Source organism: Oryctolagus cuniculus, chromosome 11 (assembly GCF_051225735.1).
Source record: "Oryctolagus cuniculus isolate XC-2025 breed Fujian yellow rabbit chromosome 11, ASM5122573v1, whole genome shotgun sequence".
Classification (NCBI taxonomy): Eukaryota; Metazoa; Chordata; class Mammalia; order Lagomorpha; family Leporidae; genus Oryctolagus; species Oryctolagus cuniculus.
In genome coordinates, this window is record NC_142877.1 from 27,718,906 (window position 1) to 27,741,905 (window position 23,000).

At 52.6% G+C, this 23,000-nt stretch overlaps 1 protein-coding gene across 5 annotated transcripts in view; it reads left to right on the top strand.

Moving 5' to 3' along the window:
* The window catches only part of STK35 (serine/threonine kinase 35), an 81,228-nt gene that overhangs the window by 5,140 nt on the left and 53,088 nt on the right, over positions 1–23,000 (top strand). For all 5 annotated transcript variants that reach the window (XR_007919345.3, XM_089308150.1, XM_008256210.5 and 2 more), the window contains exon 3: positions 9,580–10,328. Coding sequence is in view for 4 of the 5 variants with exons in the window: in XM_089308150.1 (XP_089164276.1) it covers positions 9,580–10,292 (713 nt within the window). In the remaining variant the exon portion in view is untranslated. The remainder of the gene's footprint in view (positions 1–9,579; positions 10,329–23,000) is intronic.

Sequence of the window (23,000 nt, forward strand, 5' to 3'; positions counted from 1 at the left end):
TCCCACCTCAGTCTCAGGTCCTTAGTGCATATACAGAAGAGGTGCTGTGGGCTCAGAAATTACTTGATTTGTGAGTAATCCCGTATCCCAAGCAAACAGGGAACTTCAGATGCTGTGCTTGGTCTCACCCTCCTTGCCTGAGAGACTTGTATGCATCCTGTTTCTGTGTCGGAGCGTAGATCAAACAGGCCTGTCCAGAAGCAGTGTGCGGAGAGTAGACGCTGTCGAGGGCCCCCAGAGGTTTTGGATGTCTGGGATGGCCTGACGCCCAGGAAAGGGACGTCACTTGTCCGAAGTGAGTTGGTGGCAGCACTGAAGCCAGCCTCCCAGGCTTTTTGACACCAGATCAACCAGCCTGTGAACTTGGTAATGGGTTGGTACCTGTGCCTTAGTGTAACTCTGAGGTTTGCTCTGAGCCCCTTGTTTTCTGTTGCTAAAGGACCCTGTCTTGAAGGCCTTGAAAGCAGACTTCTCTGCCACTTAGGAGACAGCAGGAAGCTGGACTCGTGTGTCCAACTCCGAGATCCTGTTCCCTCTTACACTCATACCCATCCACCTGATGGAAGCGAGCGACCACGAAGGGACGCATCCAGGACGAGCTCTTGAGGCTCATGAAACCAAGTTGCTAGAAGTTTGGCAGAGCCGGGAGCCTTGTCAGCCTCCAGCTTGGCAGAAGATACTAGTTGCACTTAACCAGTTGTTTGAGATTTGCTCCACCCAAGATGCCTTGAGGTGGCTTGAGATGAGAGGGAACCGCGGCCTTTGGGAAGGCCCATCCGAGTGACCACTCTGAGCCTGGCTACTCTCTACAAGATGCTCTGTGCAGGGTGTCGTCTGACACGCGCCCGAATGAACACAGGGCAAGGTTACCAGTGGTGGCACCCCAGAGCCGAGGAGGGGTTCCCTGGGAGCTTAGTAGAGGCATGGGGAAGGGGAAGCAGGACGACTGGGGCTCAGGGCGGAGCCTTCCCTGCCTGGACCCCCAGAAGGCAGCTCTTGAGTTGCTGGGACCTCTGAGTTGAGGGCTCCCCAGGCAAGAGGCAGAGAGCCAGATAGCCAGATGGCGATCTTGAGCTGCCCCGACTTGGGTACAAGTGGCCATTGGGGACCCTGAAAATCAGTGGGCTGTGGTGGAATGCTGAACTTGGATCTGGCCGGTGTCAGTCTTAGTCTCACCCTGTGAAGAGCTAACGCTTGCCCATGGCCAGGTGCTGTGTAAAGGCGTTCTGCTGTTTACTCATTCATCCTCACAACCAACTTCAGAAGTCGCGATTACCTTTATCTCACAGGTGAGGCAGCTGAGACACCAGGTTAGCAAGTAGCAAAGCCCACACCTTCTTGCGTGAGTCTGCCTTGGGGCACCCTGGGGTTAGGTGGCATAAGTTCTGGGTTCTTCTGTTTTTCCTGGGTGTAAATGGGCATAGTCATATTTTACTTGGGCTCGTGTCTGCTGTTTACTTTGAATTCCATGTCAATCGGTGCTTGTGGCTGTGTTGATTTCTGCAGGTGTCTTCTGTGTGTCTCAACTACCAGGGGCTCTGCCAGCCCTCAGGTCTCCTTGTGAATGTCTTGGGTCAGCTGTGCAGGCTTCTAGCTTCTGACCCACTGCCATCCTTCCCTGTGCTCTGGGGAGTTGAGGTAGTACCCTCAGGAGGTGGACGCAGCCCTTCGTACTTGAGAGCTTTGGTCAGTTGGGGCTGATGGGGTAAGGCACTTTATAGTGAAAACTCTCAGGGTGAGCTCAGCTTTCCTCTTCCCCTTGAATTTGGCCTTTGGTGCAGTCCTTAGGGCTGGAACCCTCCAGATTCTGGTGTCTGACCTAACTGTCTTCGCTTTTACATATTCTGCATGCCCACTGCTACTCTCCTTGTTCTTCCTCTTTAATCCTGTGTAGCTGTTGACCCTTACCTTAATTCACCTCACTCCTTTCCTGAACACCTACCTTGTGCATGTGTGCAGTGCCATGCACAGGTCTGTCGCCTCTGGAGAGAGACACCTGAGCCCGGACTCCTGTGATACTGGTGGAGTCTGTGTTTCACAAGACCCCGTGATGTCCCCAGTATCACCATCCGGCCTTTCATAGTGTTCTCCTATTCAGTCTCTCATTCGATCCTTTCCACTGAGAGAAGTTGATGTTCCTGTAACCTGCAGGATCCTTCAAGGTCAATAACTGTCCAGTGCAACACTCATGAAGGCTCCACTTTACTCCACGTTCATGACCTCACTGGATGGCTGCCGCTGGTGTCCAGAGACACTAACATAATTAACATCTCATAGTTGTCTGCTTCTGCTTTGATGTGTAGGCACCATACATTTTTTGACTTTGGATGTCATAGTTAAGCCTGTAACAGCCCAGTGATGTAGGTGTTTCTGTGCAGTTTATGGTGAATGAGCCCGATTCTGGGGGATCTAAAGTTTGGAGTCGTTCAGCCATGCGAACGGCTGTAGGAGGCTGCAGTGTTGACCCGAAGCCTGGCTGGCTCCACCACCCTGGTCCTCTCTACTGGAACTGCAGGCCCATTCTTGGCCTGTGTATTACACCACATCTTGTCCTGGCAGCTCCTGTTAGCAGATCTGTTCGACTAATCTTAGGAAGTGCCACACACCCTGTGGTGCTGACATGTACCCAGCGTCTGAATAGTGACATGAGGCAGCCCAGATCCTCCGCGGGGACCAGGGCTTGGCCCGCACTCATCTTTGTCGGGAAGGGTCATCAGTGTGGGTCCTTGGCTTCTGCCGCTGAGGTCTGATCCGTCAGCTGAGCCAGTCAAGTGTGTTCATGAACAACTAACTGATGAGAACCAGACAGTAATGACTTACTCGGGCTTCATTTTTCTCAGTTTTCTCTAATTCTTAAACATCATTTTGTAATATTATAATTTGCCTCTTTTTCTTTTTAAGTAAATCTTTGTTGAAGTTTAACATGATCCTTTAAAGCATGCAGCCAGGTGGCAATGTTATAATTAACTGTGACCCATGCTGGAGCAGTTAAGTTGGTTTCATTTCTTCACTTTTATTGTGCTGTGTGCAATATCAGTTCTGGAGGATTCGGGTATTCGGTGGTGGTGGTGGTGGTGGTGGTAGGGGTTTTGTTTTTCTGGCTTTGAGCACTTGTAGAATGAATTCCTAGAGCAAGACTTTCATGCCCAATGGGCTGAGCATTTTTAAAACTTGTGATGCCTGCTTCTGAATTACTATCACCCCAGCACGTTTACATCAAAACCAGAATCAGTCCTGCACTGAAAACCAAAGCTGATGCTGTGTGGCTGGGCCTTCCGCAGTGGGGACTCACTGAGCTGACAGTAAGACCCCTGCGGGGTACGTAAGTGGCTGCTTATAGGAGAGGGTGTGGCTGTGGGAGTCAGAACCTCTGGGTGTGACGTTCTGCTGCTGGCTTCAAGGGCAGCGGCAGCGAGGTGAGGACGCAGGCTCTGTAGATTCGGTGCCTGACTAGCTGCAACCCCTACTCTTGGAGCCTCACCTGTAAAAGGGAGTGTGGTGGTTGTCTGAATATGCAGGTGTTTGGAGTAAGAGGGGAGAGTACTCAGAATTCTTCCTTTCCATCCGCGTGACAAGTTACCAAGTTGATTGGCCCTAAGCTGCTAAGACCTTTCCGCGTCTCCTTCCTGTCTTCTCACTTCTCCAGGTGTCAGAGTTCCCCGAGGAATCTCTTGGCCCCCGTCTGTCTTCCCTCTCCAGCCCCTCCTGCCTCCCAGGGAAGCTTGTCTTGTCGCATCCGTTGTCTAAGGCATGCTCTCGCACGTGTTAACATCCCTGAAATCAGAAGTTGACTTTGTCAGCAGTGGGCTGTGTTGTCACCAGACTGGAGGGCTTGACCTAAATGGTCAAATCGATGACTTCCTAGGTTGGGTAAGCAACACGTCCTTCTAGAGCAGGCCAGGAACTTGGAGTTGTTTCTCAGAGTCTGAGTCTGCCCTGGAGCGTTCCAAGCCCTCGCCTGCATCTCTCCTGATGTCCCAGAGCGCTTGGGTCCTGGGCTACAGGTGCACAGCCCCGTAGCTGTGTGTCCCTTTCTCCCAGGGAGGCAGCTGAAGGGCTTCCTGCAGTTGTTCTCCGCCTGACTTTGTCTTTCCCTCTGCCTGGCTCTCCCAGCCTGTGGTCATCGTTCTGATGACCGGAAGCCTTGTGAGGGGCGCTGGCTGTAGCTTCCCTCCCCCATGTCTGGGGTGTGACCATCAGTGTGTGCAGGAGACATTTAAATGGAGTTGATTAGAACCTGGAAGTTTAACTGGTGGAACAGGCTTCAAATCCGGCGCCTTTCCGAAGCTCGTACTGACTTGCCCTCGTGCTGAGCCTGCTGGCCTCAGGTGTCTTTGTGAAGCAGGCCACCTTTTCTTCATAGAGATTTCAGCACTGATTTCTGTAATGGGATGCAAGACACCTTACTCTGCTCTCAGAGAGTTGTTTGTATTTATTTATGTATTTTAAGATTTGTTTTTATATTTACCTGAAAGCCAGAGTGACAGAGAGGGAGAGACAGAGCCATCTAAGGTTCACTTCCAGATAACTACAACAGCCAGGTCTGAAGCCAGGAGTCAGGAACTCTGTCCTGGTCTCCCACAAGGGTGGCAGGGACCCAAGCACCTAGGCACCGTCACCTGCCTCAGTAGCAGGAAACTGGAGTCTGAGCAGCGGGGACTCGAACCAGCTCTCCAATATTGGATGCCAGAACTGCTAGCGGCAGCTTAACCCACTACACCACAATGCCAGCCCGGTTTGTTTCTAGCATTTTCTCTGTGGCATGGGATGTGTTTTGAAATACAGAAGTTATTTTGTGATCAGCTGACTGTCAGACTTGAGGGAAAGGTGCTAAAATTCCTCAAGGTGGGCCTGCCTATCTTAAAGTACACTTCCTCTTTCATGAATCTATTTGAGAGGCAGAGAGAGACAGTGTGGTCTCCCATCTACTTGTTCACTCTGCAGATATCAGTAATGGGAGGGGTTGGGCCAGGACTGAAGCCAGGAACTGAGAATGCAATTTAGGTCTCCCATGTGGGTGACAGGAACCCAGTCGGGCCATCGTCTGCTGCCTGCCAGGGTGTGTGTTAGCAGGAAGCTGGAATCTCAAGCCAGAGCCGGGTGTGGAACTCAGGCACACAGATGTGGGACATGGGACTCTTGACCATTGGTCCCAACACAGGCCCCTAAAATTAGTTTGTTTATTTATTTTCTTTCTTTTCCCTCCCTCCTTTTTCTTTCTCTCTCTTTTTTCTCTCTTCTCTCTTTCTCTTTCCCCTCCACTCCCCTCCCTTCTCTTCTCCTCTCCTTTTTTTACTTGAAAGACTGAGTTATAAACAGAGAGAGGGAGAGACAGAGAAGCTTTCTACACAGTGGTTCACTCCCCAGATGGCCTTAGTGGCCAGAGCTGGGCCATTCCAAAGCCAGGAGTCAGGAGCTTCTTCTACACAGATGCAGGGGCCCTAGCGCTTGGTCCATCTTCTGCTTTCTCAGGCCATCAGGATTCGGAGAGCTGGATTGAAAGAGGAGCAGCTGGGACAGATGCTGGTGCTGCAGGCGTAGGCTTAGCCTGCTACAGCACAGTGCCAGCCCCTAAAGTTTGTGTCCTTACCCTCTGTGGACTGGGGTTGTCGAGGAAGGACATGGCTGTGGTGGCTCGCTTTCTACCCTGCTGCCATGGCAGTACTCTGGGAGAGGTTACTCACCGTCCTCAGCCTCGGTTTCCCCAGCTGTGAAACAGTGGCCACTGAGACAAAGCAGCTCATGTTGTGAACTGTTGAAATCGTGCCTGGAACCCAGGGGCTCTCAAAGATTCCTCTCTGACATCCTTACTGCCTTTGAACCTGCTCTCTGCTTCCACCCTCTCAGCGAGGAAGCTCCTTCGTCAGTTTACGCAGTGATGTAGTTATTTACTTATTTTAGGGAGCTGAATTTTTAACTCCAACACAACTGTCAGGTGATACCAGACTAGAGAGCTGGGAACTTAAGCAAATCTGAAGTGTTTCTATCGACTCAAAACACTGCATTTCATGTGGTCATTTCCAATACTTTATATGTGTTAGCTGTGCATCCTGAAACAGGAAATAAATGCAAAGAGGGTGAGGACTCCCGGAGCCCACTGTGAGAGGGCCTGCGCCGCCACTCCATCGATTACCTGTGACCGCCTGCCCCGATGGGTGGTCCACAGTGATGATCGGGGCTGCAGGGGTCAGTGTCCTTTGGGGACCAGGTTTAGTGGTCCCAGACAGCTTGACCATTTTCACTTCCCCAGTGCGTAGTCACCTTGGCAAGTGGCTGACGGCAGGTCCCTCCGCGGCAGCTGGGAGGTGCAGTACGAAATCTAACGCCTACCTCCAAACACTGGCCATGTTCTCACGTTCAGGGGAAGAGTGAAGACGTGGGCTGCTAATCAGGGTATCTGGTATGATTTTGTAAAAACTAAAAAAGACCTCTCTGTGTCTCTACCTCTCTGTAACTCTGTCTTTCAAATAAATAAATCTTTAAAAAAATAAAGTAGAAGAGCAGGGCCTTGGCGGTTCTTAAGAGGAGAACGTGGGACGACAGCATGTGTAAGGTGAGTGGCATTGGAGCTGGCCTGAAGGTGTACATCCTGTTGCCTCTGCAGAAGTTGGGGGAGGGGAGAGGCCTTTTACTTGGAAGGATCGCCCCAAGTAAGAGTGGCCTAGGGGCCTTCCACTGTGGCATAGCGGGTAAAGCTGCCGCCCACAGTGCCAGCATCCCATATAGGCACTGGTTTGAGTCCCAGCTGTTCCGCTTCTGATCCAGCTCTCTGCTATGGCCTGGGAAAAGCAGTAGAAGATGGCCCAAGTCCTTGGGCCTCTATACCTGTGTGGGGGACCTGGAGGAAGCTCCTGGCTCCTGGCTTTGGATTGGCCCAGCTCTGGTCGTTGTGGCCATCTGGAGAGTGAACCAGTGGATGGAAGAGCTCTCTCTCCTCTCTGCCTCTGCCTCTCTGTAACTCTGCCTTTCAAGTAAATCAATCAATCTTTAAAAAAAAAAAAAAAAATGAAAAAAGGAGCGGCCCGGCCCAGCTGGAAAGTATCAGCTTGGACAACCTGACAGGGACAACTTAGATGGAATTCCCATTGTCATCTTGATCTTCTGGGCAGCAGCACCAGGATCGTGGAGATTGGTGACTCCCAAGGACTCTGTCAAGGTCAAGTGGGAAGGTTGATTTTGGTGATCCCTAAAGTCCCAGTGTCTTACACTGTGCACCGTCCCTTGCTCTCAGCGGTCGTGTGGGGGAGGTGTCAGTCTTGTTTGATCCGTGAGAGGATGGAGGTCAGAGAGGTTCAGGGACTGCCGAGGTTCTGACTGCCTTTCCACCCTTCCTCAGTTTCCCCGTTTTCCTTGCACTAAGAATCCACCCTGCAGCGGGCAGAGTCGGGGTTGAAACCCAGACTCCATGCAGAGTCGTTTGTCTCCGGGACAAGCAGCAGCACCGGCCTGTGTTGCCTCCTGCCATGCTCACTGATGGAGTCTGATGGTGCTGCCTCCTATCCAGAGTTTCCCTCTCAGCACGTGGCCCCGCCTTTTCACTTTTCAAAAAAAAATTTATTTTTTTTAGGCAGAGAGATACACAGATATCTTCCATCTGCCGGTTCAATCCCCCAGCACTGAAGCTGGAAGCCAGAACCTCAATCTGGGTCTCCCACGTGGGTGGCAGAAACCCGAGTGATTGAGCCGTCACATGGTGTCTGAAGTGAAGCAGCGACTTGAACCCAGCCCCTCCAACAGGGGATGCAGGCGTCCCAGGTGGCGTCTTAATCACCCGGCCTTTAGCATCTCCTGAGCTTAGCTGACTTACTCAGAGCAGGCGTCTCCTTCCAGGGGCCCGTCTCCCCCACCCACTCACTAATGCAGGGCACTTGTGAGTGTGTGTATGTGTGCACGCCTTTTTGTCTTCCCTTGGATTCTCATAATCTAGCCCTATGCTTCAGTCTGTTTTGCAGACTTGTTTTCTTTCTACTTCAGTTACCATGGTTACCAACTTTGTATATAAAATAATGTCGTTCCCCACCCTTTATTCCCCCACCCGAAGTTTCAGTGTTTTCTGACCAGGCCCTTCAGCAGGAATTTGATGGCTTTTAAACTCCTTTCTGGCTTTGCCACCAGGAGACGTTTCTTGCTTCCCCCTTAACAGATCTTTGCTCTTCAACTGACGCTGATCTGTGTTTCAAATTGCTGCTTCATTTTCTGGTGTTTTTAGATCCAGCACCTCGACCCACTCAGCCAATGACCTAGAAAGAGGATTATGAGAGAGGAAGCAACTGATTTTTTAAAAAAAGAAACCCATCTGCCCTAAACTGGTTCTACCTGTATTACTCTGATTGAGAGTAATAGAAACAAGAAAATTATATAATGACAAGGGAAGTGAGGCCTGTCAGATTGTGGTCACAAACCTAAAGCTTTTGTCTTGCATGTCAGGTCATCTCTGGTCTCAGCCTGGAGCTCCGGGGCTACTGGGTTAGTCGTGTACCTGGTTCTCTTTGTAATAAAGTCGAATAAAAGTCTAGTGGGAGGAACCTTCTGGCAGAGTCTTCCTGAGAAGGTGTAGCCCTTGTTTTTGCTATAATGGGTACAGCATGCGGGGGCCTGGAGGACTCAGGTCCTGGCTGAGGTCCAGATGCCCAGTGACCACTCAGGGCAGGTCCCTTCCCTTGCAGTCCAGCTTCCTCATCTGCCTCAGTTGAGATTTACGTAGAGGAATTAGTCACCAGCTTTCCTGGAGTTTCAAGACCACACAACTTAATTCAGATGCCACTGTTCCCAGCGGACTTCCTTTCCATTCCTTTGTCCCCGTGTTCTGTTGTCCAGTTCGTCTCTTGGTCTAGAATTCCCTTCTTGCCTCCTGCTACACTGCTGCCTGTCCTGCAGCCGATGACGTCCTCAAACCTGGGGACTCCTGCCCACCCTTCACTGTTCCTAGAAGTTGACCTTGATGCAGGTATGGCCCGCTGTTGTAGGTCCTTGTCACTCAGCTTCCTGTAGATGGGGCTCTTTATGTGCCCAGCCCGTGCTAGGCGTCTGGTGGGCTAGCAGAGTCCACTGATGGATTGGAGGGTGATTCAGAAGTAAGCAGAGTGGTAGTGCTAGTCCAGATGTGTTCATGAGAATCCTTCTATGGTCAACAGAGAGGAGAGGGAAGGTCATCTGCCTGGCACGGAGTAACAGTGACAGAAGCCGTGGACATCTAATGGCTGTCTCTCTTGCCTTACCTGTGTCATGGCCAGTACCCTGGGAGGGATGGGCGGGAGCTGCTTGCTTGAAGACCACACAAGGAAAACATAGCTTCTTAGTCCACCAAACAGCAGAGAACTGAGTTCCTACCTCAACTTGATTCCAAACTCCAGTGCTTGATCGGAGCCTCATGCCTGTGTATTGACCTTGTCTGCTGTGGGTAGAAACAGGCCTGTGTGTGAAAGGCACAGGTGTGGTACCTGCTGTGCAGGTGTTCTTAGAGCACCTCTTGTTCATCACCTCTGTCACTCTGAACTTTAAAACGCTGCGTTCTTTTATTCTAATAGTGCTGTGCCCGTGTGTCCGTCTCACTCGCGCTCCTTCCTGTCTTTGATCCAGGAGAAAGGATCCTGGGCTACGCGGAGGAGCCGTGCTATCTCTGGTTTGTCATGGAGTTCTGTGAAGGTGGAGACCTGAATCAGTATGTCCTGTCTCGGAGGCCGGACCCCGCCACCAACAAGAGCTTCATGCTACAGCTCACCAGTGCCATTGCCTTCCTGCACAAAAACCACATCGTGCACAGGGACCTAAAGCCGGACAACATTCTCATCACCGAGCGGTCGGGCACCCCCATCCTCAAGGTGGCAGACTTTGGACTGAGCAAGGTCTGTGCCGGGCTGGCACCCCGTGGCAGAGAGGGCAATCCAGACAACAAAAATGTGAATGTGAACAAGTACTGGCTGTCCTCTGCCTGCGGCTCGGACTTCTACATGGCTCCCGAAGTCTGGGAGGGGCACTACACGGCCAAGGCGGACATCTTTGCCCTGGGCATTATCATCTGGGCAATGATAGAGAGAATCACTTTTATTGACTCTGAGACCAAGAAGGAGCTCCTGGGGACCTACATCAAACAGGGCACTGAGATCGTCCCTGTTGGCGAGGCGCTGCTAGAAAACCCAAAGATGGAGTTGCACATCCCCCAGAAACGTAGGACTTCCATGTCTGAGGGGATCAAGCAGCTCTTGAAAGACATGTTAGCTGCTAACCCACAGGACCGGCCTGATGCCTTTGAACTTGAAACCAGAATGGACCAGGTCACATGTGCTGCTTAAAATTCAGGGCTGAGCATCTTGGGTGTTTTAAACTAGGTGAGTACTCTCCTTGTTCGGTGCTTGAACACGAACGCTTGCTGGACCGAGCTTTTACGCTGGAGTTGGGCGGGGCGGGGAGGGGGGTGCAAGAGATCCGAGTGCTTGTTCTCCACCATCTCCCCAAGTCTTGACCAGGAGAGAGTGGGGTTATTTGAATATAAGCCGTAAAGTCTAGAGAAGTCTGAGAGCAGGTTGCATTGGAGCTGTCCCTTAAGGTTCTTAAGAAGCTCTTGTTCCCACCATCAAGTAATCATTGCTCGCTGTAGAAAATGCTATTTTCAGTGGGTAAATACCGTCCCTGATCCTGTCCCTGTCATCAGATCCAGTTCCGCAGAGTTTAAGCCTTGTTGTAGTTATATGGAACGTTGCTCCCTGTACTTTGCACTCTTTGGAGCCTTCTCCCATCACACTTGAGCGTGGATTTCAGTTTCCTGAGTGTGACATCCCATTTTGGGTACCCTACTTGAACCATTCTAGTTCAGGTAGCAGGCTGTTTCTCCATTGTACATACTACAGTGGATACTCATGTGGAAGCCTCTGCTTACTAGATGTGTGGCGGACTTTTCATTTGTCTAGGCTTGTGGGTTACGTGATCAACCCAATCAGAAACATTCCCCATTCCCATGAGTTCTGCAGCTGAGCTGGGGAGAGACATCAGTTACAGTTGTTTTAAAGTGAAGTGTTGTGTGAACTTGGCCTTAACATTCCTTAAAAGGGTGGGGAGAAGGGCTGGTAGTGTCCAGAGGCAAGAGCTGGGATTAGGGCAGAGGTGTGTTAGGTAGAAGGACCCACCTCTGTGTGGGGCCAGGAGCCGGCAGGAGCCTGGCGCACTGGACAGAGGAAAGTGTGTACCAAATGCAGCAGCAGTCATTCTGCAGACCAGAGCAGGGTCCTAGTATGGGCAAGGGAAGTAAGATGGCTCCCGGCACGGGGCAGGTGTTTCCACATGGTTCACCTTCACAGCCCTGCAAGGCTCAAGCCCTGCTGAGTTAAGGACAGGTTTGTCTTACTCTGTGCTGCCTTTTCCTTAACATCAACGTGCCAAACTGGAAATGAGACTCCCAGATAGTGGGAGACAGTGCTGACCCCAGTGACCACAAAGGGAGAGGCCTCGGGCATCTCAGCACAGGGCCTTGCGTCACCTGGGTCACTGCTAGGCTCTCCTTTCTCTTCCTCAGCCTCGTTAATTGGTGCAGTTGGCTCACACCAAGTTGAGCCTGGTTATGTCTGTGGTGCTCTCAGAGTGCGTATTTCTGGAGTGAGTCACTAGCTTGAATTCTCCATTCCACAGACATTTATTGAGTACCTTCCAGGTGTCAGGCCAATTTGTCCAGCTACCCACTGAGTGAGAGAACAACATTCCCCACAGCTAGGTTTGGAGTAGCGGTATGTTACAAGCCACAAGACTAGGCTAGACGGCATTTTAATTACGTTTCGTGCTGTCACGTCCCATTTCCATCTCCTTTTCTGCTTTTGAAAGAATCTAGAATTCAGGCTTACTCTGGTGCAGCAAGAAGGTTGTCATGGGAAGAGGCACCTGGGTTTGGGTTAGGATTATGGAGTTGTCGCGACTTGTTGAGATCAGGGCTTCTGTTTGGGCACAGCACTTGGGATTTGTGCTGCTTTGCAGGGTGAAGTTCTTTCTCAAGAGGGGTGATTCCTTCATCTAGGACAACAGGTGGCCTTAAACAGGAGAAAGATTAGGAACTAGGAATGTAGCTACAGGTAAGCGTCTCAACTGAATTGTGTGGCTCTGATAGATTACGAGTTTAAGTACCAGTGGTGCCAATTTGACTATAGCCTGTCCTTCCCAGTTCTGGGTGGGCATTTAGAGTTGTGATCCTGGGCCCGAGTCTGTGTGCCCAGAGCCAAACCTTGTGGTGCCAAAAGCTTCAAGTCGGTGGTGTGGGTGACCTGTATCTGGCCAGGTAGAATGAGAGGCTTGATCCATCTATTCATTTAGTGCATTTTTTCCCACACTTTTGCCAGGTACCATTGTAGGCACAGGTGGTATTTCAGTGAACAAGACTGACAGCATTCTTTGCATTTGTAGGGCTTCCATTCAATTGGGAAGTCAGGCAGATAGTAGGCATAGGCAATTTATTAGGAAGTGCTAAGTGCTGGGCGGTGAGGGTTGTGCTTTTAAATGGAAGGGTTCAGGGTGGGATCTTGGAAGAAAAATAAGGAGTTGAGGTAGTGAGTCTTGGATTTCTTAGGGAAGAGTGTCCCAAACAGATCACAGCCAGGGTAAAGGCAAGAGAGGTGGAGCAGACAAGAAAAGAGGGTAGGGAGGTAACCAGGAGTCAAGTCCGGCTTTTATTTTGGGGAGAGGTGGAAATCCACTGGTGCTTACAGTCGTGGCATAATCTGGTCTCCGTCCCCTGCGCTAAAAAGAACGTAAGGCAGCAGGTGAGGGCTGAGATGGGACATGGCCTTGACAATCCAGGTGAGAGATGTTGGCGGCTCTAAGCAGTGCAGAGGTGAGGTGGTGAAGGGATTTGGTAAACTTGGAACTCAGATCCAACAGGGTTTCCTGCTGGATTGAGCGTGAATTATGGGAAAAGGGGAATTAACAGCGACTCCAAGGGTTTGGCCTGATGAGGATACAGTTGTCACCAAATAATGCTGGGAAGATACTGGAAGAGTAGGCTGGGTTGTAGGAAGATAGGCTTTTTCATCTGCAAGTTTGTCACACCTATATAGAATCTAAACGCGGATGTAAAGTAGACAGGTGAATGAGAGTGAGGTTCAAGGGAAGGGGCCAGCCTTCAGATAGAAACTAGGGACTGCCAAGGAGCTGTAGAGTGCAGACCAGAGAGCAGAGAACTGAGCTCCTGGGCCGTCCGGCCTTGGAGCTGTGGAGAAAGGAAAGAGCTAGCAAGAGAGGCAAGGACTTGAGGAGGAGGTGATTGGCCGTGGCATATGCCGCCTAGAGCTTGAGTGAGCTAAGACCTGCGCGGAGGACTTAGCAGTAGGCAGCCATTTGTGGTCCTGTGTGGTTTTGGCAATTAACTGGGGAACCCCTAAGTAGAGTGGCCTTTTTTTTTTTTTTTTTTTTTTTTAAGATTTATTTATTTGCAAGTCAGAGTTACGCAGAGAGAGAGAGAGAGAGAGAGAGAGAGAGGTCTTCCATCCGCTGGTTCACTCCCCAGTTGGCCCAATGGCCAGAGCTGTGCTGATCCAGAGCCAGGAGCTTCTTCCGGGTCTCCCATGTGGGTGCAGGGGCTCAAGGGCTTGGGCCATCTGCTGCTGCTTTCGCAGGCCATAGCAGAGAGCTGGATTGGAAGTGGAGGAGCCGGGTCTCGAACCGGCACCCGTATGGGATGCCGGAGCTTCAGGCCAGGGCATTAACCCAGTGCAGCACAGTGCTGGCCCCTAGAGTGGCCTTGAGAGAGGGGTGGGAAGAGGAATCTGAGAGAACGCACAGACGGTGATTCACAGAAGTTTTGATCTGCAAAACGCTCCTCGCTCTTGAAACTGAGGACTCCAGGGGTTGGGGTTTGGGGTTTGGGGTTATAGCTGTGGACGTTTGTAGTATTAAGTTCATGCTGAGGATCTTTTAAATGTTCCCTTCAAATGAATGAATAAATAACAGTGAAACAATTGAGTGTTAAATATATTGTATGGAAAGTTACTATTTTGCAAACCGAGTCCAGCTGGTAGAGCGGCATCATTTTGTGGTTGCAGATCTGTAGTGCGGCCGTCATCGGCTGGACTGTAGTTTCCTTCTGCTTTATAGAGTGGTGCCGTGCCACTCAGCGTGGAGCTGCTGGAAGACGTGGGCGAGCACTCAGGAGCGAATGAAAGAGGGCAGACCATGTCCTACTGTCATTGTGGAAAGGCTGGGCCCGGGCCGGCCTCGGAGAGCCAGCGTGCAGTGAGGCGCTGTGCTGCGGACAGGAGCTGAACGCGGGTGGTGGCTGCAGCCCTGGAGAGAAGGGTGTCTTCAGGGCGCCAGAGAAACGCCTGGAGCCGGAGCATCCTGGCTGCTGGCCAGCTTGTCACGCCTCTGCTGCAGCTGCCTGTAGTAAACACACTTGACCTCGGGTGACCTCTGTAATCTAGGAGTGTAGGCTTCAGCTAGCGTTTAAGTCAGGGCTACATGGTGTCTGCTTTTCTGCAAAAAGTAAGAGAAACGCACTTTGAGTTGGGAACTTGGAATTCTCCTGAAAGGAGTGTTGCCTGATGACAGGGCAGGGATCCAGTTGCATTTTCTGTGGTTGATGGGCTGGGCTGTGTGGCCTCAGGCAAGTCGCTCACCTCTCTGGGCCTTGTTTTTTTTTATTTATTTTTTTAATTTTATTTATTTTTGACAGGCAGAGTGGACAGTGAGAGAGACAGAGAGAGAAAGGTCTTCCTTTACCGTTGGTTCACCCTCCAGTGGCTGCTGCGGCTGGTGCACTGTGGCCGGCGCACTGTGCTGATCCGAAGCCAGGAGCCAGGTGCTTCTCCTGGTCTCTCATGTGGGTGCAGGGCCCAAGTACTTGGGCCATCCTCCTCTGCACTCCCGGGCCACAGCAGAGAGCTGGACTGGAAGAGGGGCAACCGGGACAGAATCAGGTGCCCCGACCGGGACTAGAACCCGGTGTGCTGGCGGAGGATTAGCCTATTGAGCCACGGCGCCAGCCTGGGCCTTGCTTTTATTACCTACAAAATGGAACTGGCCAGCTTTATTTTATGGAGGTTGTTGGGAATCACAGGGAGTTGTGGCAGTGCCCTGATTAAGATGTGCGGGTTGAAGGCTGCCCAGTGGACTTCTAGGCCCCACCTGGCCTGGGGTGGACCTGTTGTCTTGCGTGTCCCTTGGAAAGCAGCCATCCTCAGAGGCCTTGCTTCTGAGCGTTACCAAAGACTTCTTTCAAAAACAAAGCTGTATTCAGAACCACCCTGTCCAATTGCTTGTTCCAGAAAAGTGTATCTAATTTTAAAGCTTATTCAAGGATGGGTCCTGTCTCTCCGTATTTGTCACTTTTGGAAGACATTTAATCATTTCCCATAGTTCTTGCTGGCCAGCCACAAGCCTCAGCTCAAGCCAGAAGCCAGCCAAACTGGTGTTCTGGGTGCCACCGCCCGCCTGCTCCCGAGGAGGGCGTTGTGGGATGACGGAGCTGCATCTGTGGCCAAGTCTGCCGTCCAGTACACAAACCTCCGTTTCTAGGGCCCTTTAGAAGCCAGGTCCTTGAGGGACGTCGATCCAGAGTGGGCAGCTGGGGCCTGCTGAAGCAAAGCAGATGTCGGTGTGACCTGAGAGTCAGGGCAAATGTTCCTTGCTGTGTTTGAGATCTTGGTGGCTGCCCAGCATCTCAAAAAGACAAGTGGCTCCCTTTGTCCCTGGCCTGGGATACAAGGACGTGGCCCATGGCTGACTATGCTGGGTGGCCTTGTGGCCCCTCCCCTTGAGCTTCAGATTTTACCTCTGTCCTGGTGCTGCCCGGGCCCCTCGTGCATCCCTAGTGATATTTATTGTAGGGATCCAGAAGCTCTTCCTGCTGACCTGATAGGAATTCCTCCAAAATTGTGTCACGCTCTCAGTGTCAGGTTAATCCACTGTGATACAAAACCCAGAAGATGGACAAGAGATGCCTAATTAATGTGCTTTGTTATAAATAGCAAAGTCTTCCAAACAGAGGCCCTGGGGGATAAATTAAAAAGTGAATTTTAGGTGAGAAATGAGGAACTCAGGACCCCAGGTAGGTCTCCAGGTCCCTGCTCTGTTAAGCATGACTTCCTGGCCCTGCTGCCCAAGCCAGTCATGAGCTAGTCACTGCCTCGCAGGACTGCCTTCCCCCTGGGGGTGGCAGCGTGAGACCACCGGTGAGACAGCCTCTCAGCCTGCCAGGTGCCCTGCTGAGGGTTTAGCTGTGAAGAAGGGTGCCCGTGGCGATGGTGACCAGAGGTGATGAGAAGGAGGGTTAAAAAGCTTTGTGACCATTGTTTAGTTTATTTCTCTTCAAGTCAATTCCTGAAGGCCACAGAGGTAGCAAGGGGCAAAGCCTAGATCCTTGAACCCGGGTCTGAGTCAGTGGCTTTGACCAGCATGCTGTATCACCTTGTTGAAGCGTCTGTGAATTCCAGGTGTTTGCACAAATCCTCAGACAGCTGAGCATCGAAGTAGACTGATTGCCCTGTCCACCCGGCCCTGAGTCTTCAGAGATGAGTGACGTGGCAGGATGCTCGTGGCACTTCCATAGGCTTCCGTGGGATCGGTACAGGTTGAGACTCTGTGGGCAGCCCATAGGCAAGCATAAGCAGAGAAGGCCCCGGGGGCCGGGTGAGGGGCCAGAACCAGTGATGTGACTCTACTCAGAAGCTTCTCCCAGCTTGGTCTTTGGTAGAGGCTGGGCTTGCTGGGAGGAGGGAAGTGCCAGCCTGCACTCCGCGGTGGATTGGTAGTTCCTTAGGAGTTGGGGGTTCTAGTTACAGAAGAGGGCTTACTGGGGAGGGAAGCGGGTCTCTGATCTTTGATCCAGGTGGATCCAGAACCTCTGAGCCTCTTAGGTCCCTGTCTGTGCAGTGAGGGTCACAGCCTTGCCTTCCATGTCACTAGCACATGGCAGAGCTTTGCCGGGGTGGAGGAGGGAGGGATTAGGAGTAAGGATTCAGGGTGCCTGGTTCTTTTCCCCGCCAGAGAGTTGAAGCTCATACATCAACTGTGAAGCCCCAGGTGGCTCTGGGTACCCGTGTACAAGGAGACACGTCCCTAGGGGCCTCGTCTCGTTCCTGGTGTTTTCCAAGTCGTTTTCCTCCCCAGGTGGGGAAGGCTGGTATTTTTGTCAGGCCCAGGCAGCTCCCCAGTGGCCTGCTGTTGCCATCTCCTGATTGCTCCTGCTGCATCCACAGAGGTGCTGAGCTGTCCGTTATGTAATGGGGCTGGCGGCCCCCAGGGATTATCTGTCCCTCACAGCTCTGCAGGACGCAAAGGCGTCCAGGAGGGGACAGGCTGGCCCCGGGGGTGTTGACGTCAAGGCCCAGTTGTGCTCTCTGGCATTCCTGGCTCCACCTGGCCTGGACAGTGTCCCTTTGGGCACATCCGAGTGGCTCTTGTAGCCATCCAGCTGTGAGCAAAGCTGCCTGGTGGTTTAGGGAGCCCTCTGACTACCTTTTCCTCCAGGCCCAGGGACAGAGACGATTATAGCTACTGGTTGTCAAAGCTAGCTTCGAGGGGCCGACAGACTTGAGGCAGGCGGGAGGCCAGCCCCTTTATATCCTGCCCTGAGTTGAGCACTCGGCATGGACCGTTCCCACATGTTGTCTGCAGCCTGTTCTGTCGGTTGCCCTCGTTGTGTGGGTGAGAAGCTGCAGGTCACTCTCCCAAAGTTTGAGGAGTTAGGGCTTGAAGGAAACGTGCATCTGACCAGCAGTCCCGCAGTTCCAGTTCTCAAGCTTCTGCTGGGCTTTCACTTTGAGGCAGACGGCAGGTTTGTCCTTGAACCTGGTGTCATTGATGCTGAGGTGTCCCTCACAGCCACAGGGCTACCAGCTGCCCCTCCAGCTGGGCCAGCCTGCCTGCAGATTCCTCATACATGGTGGGGGGCTTGGGGAGGGAGGCACCTGAGTAACCAAGCGGCAGGTGTCAGGCGCAGGAGCAGACGGAGGTCAGAATGGCCTAAAGGTGGAAGACCCCAGCATCCCCACCCTGACACCTGCGAGAGCACAGACCCAGGGGAGTGTGACAGCAGCCTGGTGCCAGCTGTGAGGACAGAACCCTGGGACTGTGGCAGAGAAGCCTGCTCTGACTGAAACCAGCCTATGGGGTTAAGGTTGGTGAAACCCAAAAGCAAAAAGGCGGGGCTGCTGTGTTCCTCTGGCAGACCTGCCAGCTCACTGGTGGAATCCCACCGAAGCTAGGGACTCCATCATCCAGGTCTCGCTGACTTGAAGGGCCTGCCTGCCGCCGCATGGTGAAAGATCAGTCAGATGTGGTAGGCAGGAGCCCTGCTGGCAGGTGGCAGGCATGCCCAGGAGTGGCCTGCGTCATTTAGACTTCAGTGTTGTTCCTTGGAACTTTACAGTTTAGTAGCAGGACTAGATACAGATGGTGGGTTGTGGCAGGGCATGGCTCCGTGGGGCCTAGGCCGGCTGCAAACCCCTGGAGGAGCAGCATTTGTGGCTGGCCCCTGCAGGTAAGAGAGGTGGGGGTCCCTTTGGGGTGCATGCCAGAGGCTTTGATCCAGTCCTCATGGCTGCAGGGGTGGAATACACTATGGACCCAGGGCCCGTGAGAGCGGCCAAGGCTGTATCTCAGGAAACCAGGGCAGAGCTGGGAGCCCCCAGCCCCCCAAATCTGTTGCCACTAGCACGTCCTGCCTGGCTGTAGAGCATCAGAGGGCATGGAGACTTCCTCCAGCTCTTCTGGAATTCAGAGGCACGGCAGGCCTTAAAACTGCCAGCCACGTTTAAAACAAATCAATACCATAAAGCACCGCCATGAATTTCCCAACTTTAAAGGAATTTACTTTCAGAGAGAGGTGCCGGGGGAAAGCTATAACTCAGCCTGCCTCATACACAGGTCAGAAGAAATTCAGTGTTTTGTTTCCTTGTTAAAGAAAGTGATGTCTGGGGACCTGGGAGGAATGGATTAGAGCCACCCAGACAGACCAGAGGGCACAGTGAAGAAGGCGAAAATGCTGCTCTTCTCCCAGGCTGCAGGAATGATCTTGACAGGAGGCCTGGGCAAGTCGCCTTCGGAACGGTGACTGTTTTCCCCTGAATTCCGAGGGTTGGCAGTGATGGGAAGCACGTTGGCATTCATCCGTCCTGTTGGGTTTTAGTGTTCATTATCTGTTCTGATGGGAAAATGGCCAAGATGATGTGAGCGGGTTGACTGTGCGTTTTCTGCCCCTTGGACATGCCTCAGACATGCCTGCCTGAGAGCCGAGTCTGGGGCGCATCGGGTGTGGAGTGGGCGTGGAGAGCTGTTGGCCTGGGCAGGGTGCAGGGCAGCACCCGCACGGCCCTGCTCCCCAGGCCAGACACAAAGAGAACTGGAAGTCTCCAGGAAAGATCCTTTGTTGTTAGTAACCGACTTGAGAACTTGGATTTGGTGACTGCTTGGAAGGAACGCTGGGTTTGCGTGGGGCAGCAGAAACAAGTGACTGTGCACGCCCCGGACAAACAACAGGGTGACTCTCACCGTTAGGCCATATGTCATCTCTGACTGATCCAGGCAGGGTCCTCCTCCCTCCCCTTTCCTGAGCGTCTTGGGCCCAGGCTGTGGCCACACAGAGTACAGGAAGCCTTTGAGAGCCCGAGACTCCATCCCTGTTTCTGGCGTCCTATAACGGTGCGACAGCTGTCACTGGCACTCATTTCCCACCTGTCTGCAGAATTAGGTGGAGGTGGCTGCCATAGGAGGCCCAGCTGTGAGCCCTCTGCAGCCTAATTACATGGCCCTGGGCAGCAGTAACCGTGGTTAGAAGATCACTTCCATGTTCAGTAGCAGGAATGGAGAATGTCATGGGTTTTCTGCTCTAGTAGGTGGAGACTGTAGCCTGTGATCTTGGGGAATCCCTTCAAAGCATCGCCACACTCTGCCCTGCTCCTCCTCACTAGGTGCCGCCCCAGCACACGTGCACACAGTGTTGTGAGAAACCTGAGCCGGGCGTGCTTCGCAGGCCAGCAGCGGCACCTGCGACCTGATAGAAAGGTGGGTTTCTGGCTCCTCCTCAAACCTGGAGCTCGAAACTGGGGAGGAATGATCCATCGGGCCCCCAGGTGATGCTGATGGGCACACATGCCTGAGAACCACCCTAGCAGAGAGGTCAGGGCCAGTCAGCCCCCTTGTAAACACATGACCATGGCCTTCACCGTTTACCCCAGCACCCTAGGAAAGCTTGGATATAGGCCAAAGGGTCAGGAGGCTTGGACGCTTCTGCTGCTGGCTTCTGGCTTTTTCTGATTGGTTCTGTAATAGCCTGGAGCTGTGACTTTGGCCTTGGTCCTCATCCAGGGTACTTGCAGAACCACCCGTGTCCCCCATCTCCTTAGTTCCTAAGCCTGCCCGTGGTGGATGTGGCTCTAGGCCTTGGGCTGCCGAGTCTTGCTCAGACTCTCAGGGTGATAAGAGGCCCTTGGCCACCTGTGCCTGAGGGAGGGGTTGGAGGAAGAGATGATTGGATTTCCCTGTGGGCTTCCCTGCCCATGGGAGTGGACTTGCACCCCACATAACCATCTCAGGGGAGTGCTGTCAGGGCAGTAGTTGGAGCCCTGGGAAGTCGCTGGTAGATAGGATATCAGCTTAGAGAAAGGGGAAACTGAGGCACTGGGGCATAGGTCACAGGGAAACTGTGATGCTCAGAAAGGACTTGGATCTCTCAGTAGAGAGATCTTTGAATTTGGACTGAAACTTTTCTATTCACACCACAGGCTTGCATTAAGCACCTGCTGTGTCCCAGGTTTGGCGGTTCACAGAGGACTGTCCCTAGCTTCAGTCCATTTCAGGCCCAGGCGTCTTTCTAGCCTTGGCGTCCTCTTTTGAAAATGAGGCTGCGAGGATTGCCCCCAAGGTTTAGCTGGGACGTGACTATGAAGCTGGCGTCAGGTGCCAGCTGTGTAGTGGCAGCCCCTGCTGCCCTTTCATACCAGTTCCTCGACCAGCCTGGCAGCAGAGCTAGTTAGCCCTGCAGCTCCTGTGCGAGCTCGTGCAGCGCCCCCTTCCCGCCACCCCCCACATAGTTGGCCTCAGTTGGAGAGGCCTGGGGGAAGTAATACCACAGACACAGTTCACTTGTGTGTGGATGAAGCAGAGAGAAAATGGGCGACTGCCCAAGGCAGTCAGAAAAAAGTCTCTGAAGAGGTGACATTGCAGCAGATCTGAAGGAAGATGTCCCTGCTGAGCGGAGAGGGAAGGAGCTGGCCAGAGCGAGGTGGGCAAGGTGCAGAGGCCAGGAGGAGATGGAGCCTGGCCAGGCCAAGCTTTGTGTAGGTCAGTTAGTCATCCACGTACCTGTGGAGAAGATGATTCTGCCTGCTGTGTGGCCAGTGGGGCTGGAGAGAGGCAAGGTGGAAATAGGGGACCCAGTAAGGAAGCGGTGGCTGTCCAGAGGTGAGATGGCCCCGGTGGCCTCTCAGATGGACTGGAATGGGGGTGGGGTGAGGAAAGCCTGGCCCCAGATGGCTGCGTGGCCTGTGGTTGGAGAAACGGGGTAGAGGAGCAGAGCCAAGTGAGAGCCAGTGGCTGGAGGTGGCTTGGGGTCGTGGCGGGATACACGGTGTCTCACCCTCTCCTCCTCGTGGGATTTGTAGGGAGTTGTGCACCATCATCTGGGTCTTCCTGGAGGGCAGTGCAAGTTGGGTGCAAGACAGAAGGCACCTTCACAGGCAGGGCCAGGTCTTTCAGTTTGCTTCCCCTTGTAATCAACCTCTCCTGGAGTGCCTGCTGGGCCTGGCTTTTCATTCGCATCTGTACTCAGCTATAATATGTCTCAAGGGCATAGCATTTTGTTGTTTCTGTATTGTTTTGCTTTTTGGAACTGAAAACCTGTGCAGGGTCCTGTCACATGGGCAGCCTGGTGGTTCTGCAGAGCCGCCTTCTAGCGTCAGCACATCTCTCTCTGTCCCCCGACCCCCCCCCCCCCTTTATTAGTTACGTAACAGCAGGACCATGATTGCTGGCTAAAGAACTGATTTTGAGAGCCACTTTAATTTGTAAATTAGGAAATGCTTTCTATTTTGAGTTAAGGAAATGAGTACAAGGGAGGGAGGTGGAGGGAGAAGGTCTCTGGTCTCGATGCACTTCAGCATTTTTTTTTTTTTTAATAAGATTTATTTGTTTATTTGAAAGGCAGAGTTACAGAGAGAGAAGAAGAGACAGAGAGGTCTTCTGGCTGTTGGTTCACTCCTCAGTTGGCCGCAATGGCCAGGGGTGGGCCAGGCCAAAGCCAGGAGCTTCTTCCAAACCTCCCATGTGGGTGCAGGGGCCCAAGCGCTTGAGCCATCTCCTGCTGATTTTTCCAGGCCATTGGCAGGAAGCTGGATCAGAAGTGGAGCAGCCAGGACTCGAACCTGCGTCAATAAAAGATGCTGAAGTTGCAGGTGGCAGCTTTACCCACTACTCCACAGCACCAGTCCCATAGCCTTCAGCATTCTAAGTGCAAGGCCCAGGAGCTGGGGACTGAAGCCTATAGACTTAACTTGGCCTGCAGCTAGTGGCAATAGGGCTTCAGAATTCCTTCGCGCTGGGTTTGAATGATAGTTGGGCATAGGGTAGAGGCGGGGCCCCTCTACCTGTTCACCAAATCTCCTTCCACGGAACGCGGGAGACCTCAGGGTTGTTTTTGCTCTCATTTGGCCAGTGCTTACTTAGTCTCCGAGCTTGCTGCTTGTTACGCGTTCATTATATTTCTTTCTGGATAGGAAAAGCATAGGCTAACCTGCAGTCTTATCATTGCAAGGCATAAGAGAATAAGTAAGGGGCTATGTTTGTGCGTTCTCTCTCTCTCCCCGCCCTCCTCAATTTGCTGAGCACGTGCTGTTTGCCAGATTCTGTTTATCTGGTTGCATCCTCCTCTGCTGAGTATGGCTGTCACTCCTGTGAGAGGAAGTGATTGGGCCCTGGCCACGTGGCTGATGAGCGCCAGCTCAAGGCCTGGAGATCCAGAGCCCATATTCTTCTCCATTGAGCTACCGAGGAGAGATCACCCGGCCGGCTGTCCCGGGGCCCCTCGGCAG